The sequence below is a fragment of the Leopardus geoffroyi genome, chromosome A2 (genome assembly GCF_018350155.1).
Source record: "Leopardus geoffroyi isolate Oge1 chromosome A2, O.geoffroyi_Oge1_pat1.0, whole genome shotgun sequence".
In the NCBI taxonomy this organism is placed as follows: domain Eukaryota; kingdom Metazoa; phylum Chordata; class Mammalia; order Carnivora; family Felidae; genus Leopardus; species Leopardus geoffroyi.
The window spans coordinates 136,042,390-136,059,532 of NC_059331.1; the positions used below are offsets into that span (position 1 = coordinate 136,042,390).

Below are 17,143 nucleotides of genomic sequence, written 5' to 3' on the forward strand. Positions count from 1 at the left end.
CCAGTTTATTAACAGCATTAATAAGTTCTTATTTTATACAGACCGAGGATCTTTAAGATTTCCTTTATGAGGAAGTACCTTTAATTTACAGAAGACCCATCAGGGTGCCAAATTCCATCTGGACACAGTAGTTGGTAATATAACACTGGTGATGAGCTGAAAATTTGAGTAATTAAAAGAGCTTTCAAATGTCATTTCAGTGGAAAAGGAGTGAGGACTTTCACTGTATAAAAATCTAGTTCTGCCTCTAAATTAAAATTATCTTACAGTTGGAGAGCTACCTGAATTTCCCCCTTTTCATCTAGTCTAAATACAAGCAAATAACTTCAGAGGGAATGAGAGAATCCAATGTTCCTGAGAAGTCTTATAGCCTTAGGGAATTCAGTTTTCTGTAGCATTTTGTGGGGTTTTTTTGCAATGCTACACTGATTTCTGATTTATCACCAGTAGTATGTAACAATAGTGTCTAAGATTTATTGAGTGCTTATTCAGTTCTGAATCCTTTATGTCTGTTATATGCATCATATGTAATTTATTTCATCCATTGATTCTCAGCTAGGGGCAGTTTTGCCCTCCAGGATTTTTGGCAATCTCTGTAGACAGTTTTGGTTGTCATCCTGGGTGTTGGGAGGGTGGGGGTGTAGTTCTACCGGCGTTCAGTGTGTAGCAGCTAGAGATGCTGCTAAACATTCTATAATGCACAGGACAGTCCTCCACATCAAAGAATTCCCTAGTCCCGAATGTCAATAGTGCTGAGGTAGAAAGAACCTGACTTAATCCATTCAACAACGCTGTGAAATGGATATTTTTAATATTTTTTGTCATTAAAATGTATTTGACATGTGACATTATATAAACTTAAGGTGTACAAAACATTAATTTGACACACATATATTGTAATGTGATTGTCACCGTAGCAATAATTAGCACCTCTATCATTTTACCTAATTATTCTTTCTAATAGTTGGAATAATTAAATTCTAATCTTTTAGTAAGTTTGATGATTGTAGTACAATATTGTTGTCTGTATTTACCTGTGCTGTGCTTCAGAAAAGGGAACTGAGACACAGAAAGGTGACCACACAGCTAAGTAAGTAGTGGTACCAGGATTGAAAATTGAGCTCTTCATTTTCTCAGAGCCCAAGAAACCTCTTTCTATTTCACTGTGCTACCATCTTCAGAGAATTTTGATGACCACAGGTAGATTCTGAGTTTTGAAGAGTGGAGGTCCTGCCTCATTCTGTACACCTGCCTTAGCAATGAGCTCTTGCTTGATGAAAGATTAATGATAATCATTCATCTCTTGCGAATCTTCAGATTTCCCTTGAGGATGATATTTTAACTATTACGTTAGTAGCCCCAAGAGAAAACTGTTGTTGGATTTCATATACTGTATTACTAAATAAAAGGTGAGTTAAAGGAAAATAAGACATAATTCCTGTCTCCAAGGAGCTTGTGGGGAAAAAGCATTATATATGTATATAAATAAAAGTATGTGTCATGCGTGTTTATAAACAGAATTGTCAGTTCACATAGGGTTGAAAGCAGTACAAGTAAATGATACTCTGGCCTACGCACGTACCAGAACACCTCTCTCTGTGTCTGAGATGTCTTTGTAAGACTATCATGTGTATATATGTGGTTGGTCATCACTGCAGCACACTGTGGAAGAAGCCTGGCTGCTCTTACCCTTCCAGCTTAGGGAAGTTTATAAGCAGAACCAGCCTGAGCACATGAAGCTAACAAGGCCTTGCCTGTCTCTGTTTTGATGAGCTTTCCTTCCTGATGGAGGTGACTTTTTCCTTTCTCCTTTTACTTTTCCAGTTTTTGGTGTACCCATGGTCACTACCTACTTAAGCCTACTTTAAGCCCATTCTCAGGACAGAATCTGAGGAACACACTCAAATGAAATAGAAAATAATGGATAAATAAAGCATAGAAAAATTTCACTCTGGTGAAATCTAATGGTGGGACTTCAGCCATCATCTGGCAGAGTGAGGAACATGACCAGAAGCTTATCTCATAAGCTTTCATATATTGAGATCATTGGTACGAAGCATAAGACATTGCTGAACACATAGTAGGTACTAAATAAATGTTGGCTTCCTTTTCTTCTCTTCATCTTTTTTTTTTTTAATTTTAAGTTTATTTATTTTAAAGTAACTGCCACACCCAGTATGGGGCTTGAACTCACTACTCTGACATCAAGAGTTGCATGCTTTTCTGACTGAGCCACCCAAGCACTCCTCTTCTTGTTTCTTTTTAACATATCCTTAAAATGATGCTACACAATTTGTACACTAATGTTCATAGCAGTATTAGTCACAGTAACTAAAACCCAAATGTCCATCACTGGATGAATTGATAAGCAAAATGTGATATATACATATAATGGAATATTGCTCAGCCTTAAAAAGGAAAGAAATTCTATAATATGCTACAACATGGATAAACCTTGAGGACATTATGCTAAGTAAAATAAGCCTGTCACAAAAAGACTAATACTGTATGATTCCAGCTCTATGGGGGTAGAGTAGCCAAAGTCATGAAGACAAGAAAGTATAATGTGGTTGCCAGGGGCATGGGGGAAGGCAAGAATGGAGCGGTATTGTGTAACGGGTATAGTGTTTCAATTTTACAAGATAAAAAAGAGTTGGGATGGATGGTAGTGATAGGTTGCACAACAGTGTGAATGTATTATCCCTGAACTGTACATTTAAAAAATTGTTTAAGATGGTAAATTTGATGTTATGTGCATTTTACAGCAATAAAAAATGCCATACAAATGGCTACCTAATCTTTTTTTTTTTTTTAAGATTTCTTTATTTTTAAGTAAACTCTACACCCACCATGGGTCTTGGATATATGGATGATGAAGAAACCTGTCCAATGAAAGTGTTATAAAGATTAAAAAAGGCAAAACATGCCATGTATTTGGCATGGTGCTTGGCATATATAGAAGTGCTCAACAAACATAAGCTATTAAAAATATTATAATAAAATTTTATGAGTTGATACTTAAGCAGCTTGGAGAAAAGAGCTTCACAGTTTCTTATTACCACTCTATACTTTCATCTTGGTCACTGATCTCTTTCCTCTTTCTGATATCTCAAAGCCACATTTAAGATTTCAGTCTTGACCTTCAGCCACATTTGAACACTTTCCTGGTGCATAAATCTACGTTCTCTCATTAGATAGGTATCTAGATGGAAATCTTGAATATCATGGCTCAGTTCATTTGTTCCTATCTGCTAGCAGTATTATTGTTCTGAAAAATAGTGAAATCTTACTTATGCCAAGAACAAATTTGGGATATAATCTTTTATAGTAAAAACCTATATATATGTGTGTGTATATACATGCTTTAAATGGAATATTATAATTAAATGTCATTTGTTAAAAATATAAAACCAGTAACTATTTGGTTTGTAGATTTTTGCTTTTTTAAAAAAAATTTTTTTTATGTTTATTTTTAAGAGTAAGAGAGACAGCGTGAGCAGGGGAGGGGCAGAGAGAGGGAGACAAGAATCCGAAGCAGGCTCCAGCTCTGAGCTGTCAGCACAGAGCCGACATGGGGCTTGAACTCATGGAACGTGAGATCATGCATGACCTGAGCCAAAGTCGGATGCTTAACTGACCAAGCCACCCAGGCGCACCTAGGTTTTTGACTTCTTGTCTCAGTCCTGAGCAGGTTCTGGCAGTTATGATTTCATGAAACCAATATGAGGAGAAAAACTGGGTTGGTAAGTGATGGTATATCAATATAGGATGGATGATGTGATTAGAAGCAGTGTTACACACTGGTGGGAGTTGTGGTTTGGAATTAGACCTGAGTTTGAATCTTAGCCCTACCGTTACAGGCATTTACTTCTCTTCCCTGTTTCCTTAACCGAAAATTGTGAAAAATAACACCCATTTACATGATTGTAACAAAGTTTTCATGAGATGATGCCTGGCAAACAGTAAGAATTCAAGAAACAATCATTATTTCATTTATTCTTTCTAGAGGAAGGAGACTGACAAATATTTGGGGTCTTTTCAAACCATATCACTTGGTCAGCTTTTGTGATCTTTGGAACTTGTTAATCCCTTTATTATCACTTGCTCTTTGGTGACAAAGACGAAAGGATTACTAATGCATTTCAAAATCTGTTATAAAGCAAACAATAGAGTGGGGGTAGGGAAGTGGATCCTGTGAGTTCAATCACATACCTGGGAAAAGTCAATAATGAGGACAGAGCCTCAACTTGTATGTCACAGTGGAGAGATTTGAAGCAAGGATCACGAGTTAGAAATGCTGAAGTTCTTTCTTGGTATCTAACTTCATGCATTTTTGTTTATCTCTTTACTCCTATTTTCTCTACTAGTAAAGTATAGAATAATAAAATTTAAATGTTTGTCCAACTCACTTTAAGATAGAAAAAAAGGTGACAATGAAATAAATGCAAAGTTGGAGCTATAAAAACCTGAATGCATTCATTACTTTAAATGCCTGTTCCTTTCTGTTACTGTGAAATGCACGTTTCTGTACTGTGTACGTTTCTGTTACTGTGAAATGCACGTTTCTGCACTGTGAAATGCATGGTCTATTTGGGTGACCACAAATCAACCATGAGGTACTCTACAAGTAAACACCCTTTCCTTAGTTGTAGAGGCAGTAATCAGGTCAAAATGTTTACTTTCATTTGAATTTTTCATTTTAAATTCAAAGTGCCCTTGCTCTTCCACCATAGGATTCAGGACCTAAAAAGTCTTGGCTCTTTAAAACCCATCAGGCAGGCGCGCCATCCACACAACAAAACGTCGGGGAAGCTAAGGCGCCCACACCTGGGAAAGCTTCGATGCCCTCAGAGAGCCGAAGATGGCGCTTCTGTGAGTCAGCTCGAGGTTAACGCGCTACTTTCCCTTCAAAGGCCGGATTCCTTTCGGTGTATTAGTCAAGATGTTCTTGCCGACCGAGACTTGGAAATCTATAGGAGGGCGGGTTAGTTTACACACTGTCGATTTGTCATCGTAGTCGCTAGCCCTCAGCAAAGCCTTCCTTCAGAACGCAAGTCCGACTCAGCACTCGGGACAATGAACAAATCGTGAGCGTAAATGACAAAGCGCTCACCTCCCCGCGGGATTTCCACACACCCCTCCCCCCGGGAGCGCGTCTCCCAGGGGTCTGAGCCGCGCTCACAGCTCGCCTAAGCCTGAAACTAACAGCGTGGTTTGCCTCAGGCACTCAAAGGAAGCGCTGAGGTGAACACAGCAGGCGCCGCCGCCGCCGAACTTTCCGGGTCTCTGAGGCTGCGTTTTGATACAGGAGAGACCCATTCCGTTCCCCCTTCAGAATGCACCTCGCCAGCGCAACCCGAGCCCGGCTAGGCTCTCGGAAGAAGGCTCGGAAGTTGTCGGCCGCACGCCCCGCGTCCCGCGGAACCTGGCGCGGAGGAGGGTGCCGGAGGCTGCCCGGGGGACGGTTCTGGTCCCGCCTGGCGTCGGAGGCCGGACACGGAGGGGGGCCGCGACAGGCCCCCGCTTGCGGGCCGGGCTGGGGCTGGACGGTACGCACGCGGGCCTGGAAGGAGCGCGCGCGAGGGAGCCCGGCTGGGAGAATGGGCCACGGGAGGCGCGGGGCAGCCGGGGAGGGAAGGAGACGAGAAGAAGGAGCGCTCGGGGAGCGCAGAAGGTGCAGGAAGCGGCTGGGGCAAATTGGGGGCTGGACCAGGCAGCGCACGGTTTTTAACCTGGGCAGGGGAGGCGGGGGAAGGAGACAGGAAAGGGGAGGTGTGTGGGGTAGCGGTGGGTGGGGGGAGTTGGAAGCAAATGACATCACTGCGGGTCAGAGAAAAAGGGGCGAGCAGCCTGCTCCAGAAGAGTAGGGCGTTTGGCATTAGGAGCTGGAGCCCAGCCTGCCCCAGCAGGGACCCCGACGCGCGCAGCGACCATGCAGAGGTCGCCTCTGGAAAAGGCCAGCGTCCTCTCCAAACTTTTTTTCAGGTGAGGGGGGGTGTCCTGCAGAATTTTGGAAGGACACGTGCCCACGAAAGCAGAGGGCGTGTGTATGGGCTGGGTTTTGGGGAAAGAGGGATAGGTTTTTTGTTTTTGTTTGTTTGTTTTAAAGATGCGCTGTCATTCATTGTTTTGGAGGAGAACGTGGATTTTGTGAATAAAATAGAAAACGTTAAGGAGATTAAAGAATGAACTGAAGCCAGTTGTTTGGAAGCAGAGCTTTAGCTTAACTTTGAAGGCTGAACTACTTGCACCTGGAAGTCTACTCTCAAGCCCCCATGTGCTACTGTGCAACTGTCTTCTAAGGTTTTTCTAAGAAATGAATGAGTTAAAAACTTGTTGGTAACAAATACTTAAGTTTGGTCCCTTGTTTCCCCCACTTCATCATGCCTTGGAAACTTAGATGTCTTTTAGCATACATATTGCAAGTGCCATGTTTACATATAGCAGGTGCGCAGAAAACATTCGTTGACTGAAATTTGAACTTTTTTTTTTAGGGGAGAAGGGTCAAGTGGGTGATACGAGCTTAAATCAGGTTTTTATTGTTATGATACTGAATAAGTCTAACAAGTATTTGCCACAATTCCATTATTCTTTTAAGGATGAAGGCAAATCCTTTGAAGTATCTTTCTTAAAAAAGTCAATTCTACAAGTTATACATTTTCAAAGGAGGGGGGAGGGTGTTAGAATTATCGTGAAAAAGTGAAGCCATGGGACTAGATACTGAAGTTATACCCAACTGACGTGTAATAAATTATACTCTTATCCTACTTGGCAAGTGATGAGCCATAAAAGCTTGCAAACTTCGTCTAGTGATATTTTTAAAAACAGAGTCTAAGTTCAGAGTCTTAGGCAAAGTGTAATTAGATGTAGCATTTTAAATTTGAAGTGTTCTTTGGATACCGTGTCTACTTTGTTCCTGTTATACTGTGTGAATGAATGAATAGGTACAGCTCTCGCGGAATATTACTTAACTCATACTTATCCAATGAATCAGCATACTTAGGTATCAGAAAAGCCAAATATAAATATGCCCATATGTGTGTGTGGGAAAGGAGCTTTCATATCTTTCTGTGTTTTATTCTCTGCATGTGCAGTAAGCATGGAGCTCACGTGCTAAGGAAAGGCCATTGGCCATTGAAGTAAAGCACCTTCCTGTGGGCAGGAAAGAAGGACTTTACTCTTTAGAATTACCTTCTGTATTTATGTTTTCAGCATCTTTTGTTACTCCATCTGTAAAAAGCAGGATTTATTTTCCTACTACTTACAAAATCAGAATGCTACTTGACATAAACCGTAGACTTTTTAGTAGAGCATATTGAGCAACGTAAGTGCCAATCAGTCTAAAAATGCAGTTTTCAGAAAAATAAATATCCTTTGGATGCTTCTAGGTACTAAGGAACTTTTAATTAGCACATTGTTGATTTAAATTAGATCACTTGATCTACAAAGTATTTTTTTTAATTGATCATCTAATAAATTTTAGTATAGTTTCAAAAAAAAAAACTCTGGTTGATTTGTTTAAAAAATGTATTATAATGGCTACTAAGATTGTTAAGAGCATACTCATTCCTGTTCTCCAAACTATTTCATAATAAATGGCTCTAAGAAGAGGTGTGTTTTAAAAAGTTAAGTTCCTACTATTTATAGGAACTGACAATCACCTAGAATAGCAGTGATTTATAAACTTTCTTCTCAGTTTTAATTCTGAAAGAGTGAGAAATTTATTTTCTGCATTGGGGTAGCTAATAGTGTTCAGTGATCAAGGTGTTAGGCTTTAGATTCAGATTGTTTAGATTCTGCTGTGTGAACTGAGGCAAGTCCTTTACCATCTTTGTGTTTGTGTGACTTGAGCTTTAAAACTTGGAGACTAAATAGGACCTATGTTATAGGGGTTAATCAGTTGAGAAAATGCATGTAAAGAGCTTAGCCCAGTAGTGCTTAGCTATTATCATATTTTTACATTCATTACAATATCAAGTACTTTGTTTATATAAGATCCTCAATGCTTTGTTGAATATAACTTTGTGACACTTTGTAAGAATGGGCCTGGATGAAAATTTAATTTAGGTAAAATCTCATCTAGCATGCCCTTATTAGATATACGTGGAAAAAATCATATTTTTATATCATAAGGTTGTTAAATGCTTTAGAATATAACTTTCTGAATATGATCCTTTCATTTTCAGAGCATCAAAGTAAGGTTATGATGGTCTGGGTTATAGATCATATTAAATTTCTCTTTCATTGTTTAGGTTTTATTATTGAAGAAGCTTATAAAGTTTGGGATAAATTTAAGTACTGTCTTAATTTTGCATGGGCTTTACACCCAGTACAAAATGTGAAAGACATCTGGTGTCTTAAGTATCTTGAATTTTAGTCATGGCATCCATACCAGGAGTCTAGATCTATGCTTGAGGAATTGTCAGAGCCCCACAGAATCCAAGTGTACAATGCCACAGATTCTTACGAAACTGAGTGGGGCTCCTGATGAACTCCACAGAGAAGTCTCAAATAAGACCAAAGAGTAAATACAGTAATGTTAGGATTGAAGGCCAAGAATTACATAAGTCTCAGGTTAATAATAAGATCATTTAAGATACTTTTGTAACAATTAAACACAAATTTATAAGAGGTTTTTAAACAAATAAACTATAATTTACGTTTTAGAATGGGTGTGGTGAATCAAAATAGCTACCAGTGAAAACCAAGCTCTTGAATTCTAAACATTCTGCCATTGATCAAAATACTTTTGGATTCTTTTTATGAAATTACCGTTAAAAACAGCAATACAAGTTTCTTCTCATGAGTATATAGTAGCTTCATTACTTTTTAGCCATTATTTCTAGTCATAGCTTCCATTAGGTTAATAGTCCTATTACCCACACTGCTCACTTGAACATGCTTGTCAATGACTTGACTATATCTCAAAATCAAGTCCACCCTGAAAGTATAAAGATTCTTCATCATAATTTGCTTTGTTAACAGCCAAGTGCTACTTACGTTTAGGTATCATTCAAAAATATGTATTGCAGGGGCGCCTGGGTGGCTCAGTTGGTTAAGCGTCGACTTCGGCTCAGGTCATGATCTCATGGTTCATGGGTTCGAGCCCCACGTCGGGCTCTGTGCTGACAGCTCAGAGCCTGGAACCTGTTTCAGATTCTGTGTTTCCCTCTCTCTCTGCCCCTCCCCCACTCATGCTCTGTCTCCCTCTGTCTCAAAAATAAACATTAAAAAAATTTTTTTAAATATGTATTGTAAGACTTAAAGACATTAAGTGCTTTGAGCAACAGAAGCATAATTACAATAAGTTTATAATGAAAGAACCATAAAGATGACAGTTTTGAAGAGGGCCATACTTGTTTGATTACATAAATTATAGCACATTGTAAAAAAATCCATTACAGTGATTTTATATTTACATTTCATTACTTGTTTGTAAGGCAGAAGGGAATCTAAAATTATGGCAGTCATAAATATTTTTGCATTTTGTTGGTGGGTATTCATAGAACTGCTACCAAGAGAGACCAGTTGGCCGCTCAAACAAAGGTCTAGTCCTATCCTGCTCAATACACATGCATTATCTCAGGTTTGCCTGTCAGACAAAGCTTAGACTAACTATTTGAACCGGAAGAAGTGGATGCATGAAACAAAGGCCGATAGGAGATGCACAATTTCTGTTGAGTTGTACATCTGCCATGAAGGCCTGAATGACATGAGCCCATTTAGTCAGTCCACAAATGTCATCCAGGGAGGACAACCCGGGGTTCCCATGTACTTTCTTGGCTTTGTCTCCTGTAGGAACTGAAGGAGAACACTGTTGGAACAGAGGCCCCTTTCTCTTGGACACTGTTGCCTGAACACTGACAAATGTTGACTCCCTACACTTAATCTTCCTTTGTATCCAAACACCTTTTGCTGATCATGTTTTATGATACAGTTCAGATTTTCCAACCTGGGATATGTGTCAATTTTGATTTGTTTAACTTTCAGAATTCTCAAAGTGTCTCTTTTGCATGATAGGACCAAAATTGTAATTATATGTATTTTAACATATAAAACATATATATATATATATATATATATATATATATATATATATATATATACACACACACACACAATTCAAGTTTCTTTTAGTTAATTTTGCTAGTTTAAAAATTCCTCCTTGGTTTTGAAGTGTATTTCAATAGTTTTTGTATGCTAGTTCAAATTATTGGCACTCTAAGAGTATTCTTACACACATAACACATAGGAGATGGTGTAGCTTTAATGTTCAATTCTTTGTTAAAGAGAGAAGTGGAATCTATTTTTCTTAACTCCTTCATCAATATTTTATGTTTGATGTGACAACCAAAATATCCCTCAGAGCCAACTAATACACTAGGGAAACCATGTTTTTTCAGTTTTACATTTATGTTTTGTGGGAGGAAGTAGGAGTTAGTAAGATAATATTCAAGGTATAAATGTTCAAACTTGTTTAAAAGACCCATAAATGAGCCCCATTCTAACATGTATTATTACTGCTAGTGTTGTCTCACAGGAACCTGTAATTTCAGTGTGATACAGCTATGATATAAGTACAGGATTGCAAAACCGTCGGGGAAGGGTGTTAACCGTTTAGCATGCAGCTATATGTTGTTTGTCATATTTTTAAAAACACCTCTGACTCAGCAGCAATTTTGGCAATTTTGATTCCACTGATTCCTGACGCATCTGTATAGAGCACTTCCCTGGAACAAAATCCCTGAGATGCAATGAGGTCAAGGGGGGAAAACAGATAATGATGGAGTCTGATCATGGACCCTGACTGAATGTTTAATTTGTAAAATACATTGGGTGCCTTATCACAGAGCAAAACATTACTATTTCAGGTGTTTCTCATCAGCTCTGACGAATTTACCTGGTAGTTGTTTAAGAGGGAAATTAGCATTACAGAGTGCCTTTACTATTGAGCTTTGTGTGAGAAAGGAGCTCAGGGTACTTTTAGCAAGAAACCTGTAAAAATTCAGTTAGATTGCTTGGTGTGGGGAATGAATGTATTTCTTCTAGAGCTCTGAAAGATTTGACTTTCACAGCTGTTTCCAAGTGGCAAGGCTTGTCAAGCTTGCTATTCTCTTTGCAGCTCTATTAGCTTATTACTGTCTTTTAACATCAATGACTATTTCAAATTGGAAAGTCCTGGATGTCAGGGCCTTCCATGAGTCGTTTAATATAGCGTTCAGACCATTTTAAGACTCTTGCATGTAGTGGTTTAATAAATAGTTCTTTTTTAAAAAAATTGTTAACATTTATTCATTTTTGAGAGAGAGAGAGAGAGAGAGAGAGAGAGAGCATGCGCACGTGCTGGGGAGGGGCACAGAGAGAAAGGGAGACAGATCTGAAGCAGGCTCCAGGCTCTGAACTGTCAGCATGCGGGGCTCGAAGTCACAAACTGCAAGATCAGGACCTGAGCTGAAGTCAGACCCCCAACTGACTGAGCCACCCAGGCACGCCAATAGATAGGTCTTTGTGATGATAATGATTTCACAGTGATCAACCTTGGAGACTTACAGATTAACTACAGATTGAAGATATTCGGTAGTCTTGTAATGCACCATCATTCTCATAAAAAGGGGTCAATGAAAACAGGGCTGTAGATAGAGTTTTAACACTCAGAACAATTAATTCTGTCAGATTTTTCTTGTGTCCCTTTATGGCCAGGACTTAGCCTTTCTGGGGGAACCCTGCTTGCTAGTTCTTTGCTCGTGAGATAAAGTAATGATTTAAAGATCTTATTGTTAGGATTCTCAGCCCTGAAACTGAGCTTTACTCTGATATGATTAGAGAAATCTCCCATAGTTTGCCTCAAGGAGTTGAATCAGTACTTCTTTGAAGGCCATGATTCAGGAGAGCTTGGAGAATGCCCTAATTCATTGATTCACCATCTGGTGTATTCTACGCAGGGCATTAATAAAGTTGAGATGGACAAGAAAGAAATTGGTGCTGCCTTTGTGGAATGAAATCTCTGAAACCCAGAGTCTCAAGGGCTTATAGAAACACTCTATGGGGCATCTAATCCAGTCTAAAGCTGGTTAAGGAAGTCACTTAGAGAAGTGATTCTTGAATTGACACCTAAACAAGATTATCCAGGGAGGGTGGGGATGGGTTAGGAAAAATGTAAACACAGAAGCAGCAGACCTTGTAGAGGACTGGCAGCAAGAGTGAGCAAGACACCTTCAAAGAATACGGAAACATTCCCTGTGACTGGAGCATAACATGGGTGACAGATTTGTGGGAGATGGGTCTTGAAACTCTAGCAAGGGCCTGCTTCTAAGGGGCTTGGTGAGCTTTGTTTGGGTTTTATCATATTGGAAGTGAAAAGCCATGGATTTCAAGCAGAGGAGTGACATGACTAGTAAAAAGTTGTTGCAGTTTTGCCAAGGAAATGGTGAGCTCTAGGGATAGAAACATGGATTGGAAAGACATTTGGTGCGTGATGATGACGATTGTGGGTGAGATTGATTTGGAGAAGGCTTGGGGTTGGGGTGGAGGCCAAGGGGACCCTAGGCTTCTTTTTAAGGTTAAAAAGGAAATGATGCATACAGCTCAAGACCAGGTAATATAGTTATTTGAAAATATATTAAAAGTGTTTTCCAGCTTGAGGTAAGCAAGATTAAGATGTCTCAGGTGACAGAATGATAAATACTGCCCTCACGCTGTTCAGTAAAGTCCAGGGTGGTGTCCAGGGAAGGATTTGAAGTGGCTGCTTGTTTGGCTTTATTGTGCTGTGGAGTCCCCTCGAGAGTGTGTCAGGAGTAAGTAGCTGTGTTACGGAAACGCACAAGTTAAGATCTACTTAGAAATTCTAGGGGTACCAGGTGGCTCACTCGGTTGAGCATTGGACTCTTGATTTCAGCTGAGGTCATGATCCCAGGGTTGTAGGATGAAGCCCTGCATCAGGCTCTACGCTAATAGCACATGCTTAGGATTCTCTTTCTCCCTCTCTCTGCCCCTCCCGTGCTCGTGTGTGTGTGTGTGTGTGTGTGTGTGTGTGTGTGAGCACTCTCTCTCTCAAATAAACATTAAAAAAAAAAAAAGGAAATTCTACTTAAAACTCTCCTACTACCCTGCCCCCTCCAAACCCACCAATGACGTCTGAAGTGCTCTCATCCCACTCCACTCAAATTTCACTCCTTTTGCAGTAGTTTTTACACATCTGATTTCTGTGATCCTAGACATTCAAGAAGGAGGTATGAGAATCTGCTGGGGCTTCAGATATTATCTGCAGTGATGAAATAAATAAGAGCACACCTACTATCATGAAATATTTTTGTGTGTGTGTTAATAAAAGATTCCCATTACTCTGGAAAAGATTAGGTATCATTGTTTCAGGTTAAAACTTTGAGTCTGTTAAAACACACAGAGCTCTCTTTCCTAATACTGCTACTGAGCTTCCACTAAATTCACACCCACCCCCCAAATGCCTAGTGATGTTCTAAACTTGAAGTTCTTAACTTAAGAGAGGGCCCCACAAAATTTAATCTGGTGCCTGTCAGATCAACATGTGAAAATTAAGCCAAAAGGGCAGAATCCCAGAGGCCTGACAGCTGTGTTTAGAAGGAGTTCGAGGCCAGACTTTAGAGCCCAGTGTTGGTTGTGGGAACAAGAAAAGGAAGCCCCTGCTAGTGGGGGTTAGCAGTCCTACTTCTAGAGGCAGCATCCTGGAGAAACTTTATAGAAAGCTTATTTGCACATTTTGTTTATCTTAACCATCTTTGGGAATTCTGGAAAATAAAGCTACAATAACAAAGCTTTACTTTTTCAGCCAAAGTTCATTGCTGTACATTAGATCAGGGTTTGGCAAACTTTTTCTGTAAAAGGCCAGATAGTAAGTTTTCAACGCTGTGGGCCGTGTGGTTCTGCCATTGTGTGGGAAAGTAACCAGAGACAATATGCAAACAAATGGGTATGGCTGTGTTTCTATAAAACTTTATTTATGGGCACTGAAATTTGAATTTCATATAGTTTTCACATCACAAAATATTCTTTTTAAAAAAGTCAATTGCAATAAGCTTCAAAATATACAGCTTTAAAATTACTCAAAGATCTAGAAAATGTTTTCAAGGGTCATATGTGATTAACATTATTGTTATTCAGTAATTTAGTAATTTTAAAAAGTGAAACAAACATGCAAAATGGACTTTTCAGAAGAGGAAAATATTAGCTTAACAGCTGTTAGTTAATTTCTCAGAATTATTTTGTCTTCTAGGAATCTATTGACCATTTCTTCTTTACTTCCTGTTTGCATATGCATCTTTTGATGTGTCCTTCAAGGTCGAGGCTCTTACCCATTTTTTTGGTACCAAGCACCTGTCTGACTCCCTGGCATAATAAATAGGCCCTTAAAATATACTTGTTGAATTGACTAAAACCTGACTAATTCAGTTTAAGGATATAGTGCTAAAATGTGATTTTTGATGGAAATATAAAAACTTGTAGATATGGAACTTAAATTTTGGTATTCTGAAGATAAAATGTCTAATTTTGAATAAAAATATTAGTTTTATCAAGTCCATGTGTTCTGAAGTATAATATAAAATAGGAAAATCTGTTTCTTTCTTGTATAGTTTACAGGACTTTATAGAAAGATTCCGGCTTAGTATAGTAGCATTTTTCTTCAGAAGATCAACAATAACCAACTTTGCCATAGATAGACTTTTCCTTCAAAATATTTTTCTCTTCATATCTTATGTTAGTATTCAGGGTCCCTGATAGTTAAATTTTAAACCGGGTTATTAAAATGATTATTTCCAAAGTTTCTTCCTAATTGTGTGTATTGCAATTTAGTCTTTTTTTAAAAAAAAGGCCTTTAATTCATTTAAGTCTTGGACCTCTGAATACATTTTTTTAATAAAATAATAAGTAGGCTGATGAAATACGTATTACCAAAAAGCACATATACCTTTCAACTCAAAGATAGGGTTGGCTTCTAAAAACTCACATTAGCCTTGTTTCTACCCCTTTCACTTAATATATAATAGGGCTACTCTCTTTTATTGATAAAAGTCAATGTTTAGCTTGTATATATGCACTGTGAACAAAAGGGCATAAAGCAAATAAATCCCCCATAACGATTTGACTATGGAGTCCATTGGGACCAACATCATTAAAACAGACATTAGGTATTTATATAAATCTGTTAATTCAGAGCATTATATATATATACACACACAAAAAGAGAGAGACAGACCAAGAAACAGACTCTTACCAGAGGCGAGGTTGTGGAGGGATGGGTTAAATAGGTAATGGGGACTAAGGAGTGTACTTGTCCTGATGAGCAATGACTAACTGATGTATGGAAGTGTTGGATCACTATATTGTACACTTGAAACTAATATTACATTGTATGCTAACTGGAATTTAAGTAAAAAATATATACATATGTACACACACCTACACTGAGATCTAAAATTTTATTCACATGTTAAAGAGTTTATAAAACTGATGAAATTAAAGATCAGAGGTAGCCATCACAATAGCATTAGAATACATTTCATGTAATGGAATTTTATTAGCTAGAAAGACAACTATGAAGTGAACTCATTAATGTAAAAGTGGTAAATTTAAAATACATACGTGATTTTCAGTCATTCATTCATGCACAAATGCATGCATTTATTTGACATAAATATTGAGTGTCTAGAGTGTCCCAGGAATATAGTACTTTGAAAACTTAGAACATATATCAAAACTTATTATACATTCTAACTATTCTTCTTGTATTAGAATTTTCATGTTAATGTTTTTATTGATAATTTTTTTCACTTTAGAGCACCAAGACCATGATGCAATGAAGGGAACTTAAGCTTTTTATCGATTTATAAAATTGACTGAATAAGGATCATCTCACATAATAAAATAAAGTCAACAATATAATTTCTTGACAAAAATTGTTTGATGTGTTCTTTAAAATTTTAAAAAATATTTCCCGTGAGATATAAAGATAAGATGATTACATTTAGAAATGTATATTGGATTTAATCCTTGAGCAGAGTCTTTGGATCCGTTGAGGTGTTAACTTGGCAATTTTTTGAACTCTGATTCAATTGTTTTTGCTGTTGCTAAGGGTAGCAACACAACTCATGTTTTTACCAAGTCGCACTCTGTCACTCCAACCCCTATTACTGCAGAGTAGAGTCAAATTTTGGGATTAGTAGATATGTATAAATTATTATGAAAACACAATGAGCCACCAAATCTGCTTCTGAAAATTTGATCAAAGTTTAGTTATTCTGTTGAAAGGGAAATCTAACTAGAAACAGGATAAATAAATTGTTCAGCTAAATACATATGTTCTCAAAATGAGGAGGCTCTTCATCATTAACAGTATTTCTATAGCTTTCGGGAGGTACATCTGAAACTATGGTCTGCCAACTACCTGCTTTAAAAAAGATTGATATATTATTAAATTAATTATTAATTTAATTAATTTATTAAATTATATATATATATCACATCAAATATGCAGATCCCTAGATCCCACTCCATCCCTACTAAGTCAAAATCCATGGGAGGGGGCAACCTCATTTTTTTTCAACATTCCAGGTGACTCTTTTTTGCCTACTGAAGTGTGTAAACCATTATGTCAGTCTTAGGAAAATGGGTTTAAATGGCCCAACTACTGCTTCTCAACCTTAGTAAAAGAAAAAAAATAAAACAACAAAAACTAGAGTTGAGGACAAATGATAGATTCCACCACATAATCCTACAATGGGGGATATGGAAGTGATTCCATCTTCTCCTAGTGCTGTGAACCTTCTCTCTCCCAACATTCCTCTTTTTCAACCTTAGTGTCCAAGGAAGGGAATTTTGAAAGTTCACCATATTTTTCAGTAAATTAACAATAGAAACACATAGTTTAATGTGTCACAGAATTCAGAATTTCCTCTTCTATAATTCCTGAAATCTGTAGTTTTGTCTTCCAGTACCTCCTGACATTTACTGAGCACTTTCCATGTACCAGGGATTGCCTGTATTACCTCAGTGAACTCTTCAATTCTAAACAGATTCTACTTGTAAGAAATAAGTGGTTTAGAAAGATTGTAAAGAGTTTATGCAAGGTCACCTAGCTATTACTAAGCTAATTACTGTGAAGTCAAGATGT

At 38.0% G+C, this 17,143-nt stretch overlaps 1 protein-coding gene across 1 annotated transcript in view; it reads left to right on the top strand.

The window, feature by feature from the left end:
- Positions 1-5,784: 5,784 nt before the first annotated feature.
- Positions 5,785-17,143, top strand: part of CFTR (CF transmembrane conductance regulator) — a 188,665-nt gene continuing 177,306 nt past the window's right edge. Inside the window, exon 1 of the mRNA XM_045495404.1 lies at positions 5,785-5,985. Within this exon, the coding sequence (XP_045351360.1) occupies positions 5,933-5,985 (53 nt within the window). The 5' untranslated portion in view covers positions 5,785-5,932. The remainder of the gene's footprint in view (positions 5,986-17,143) is intronic.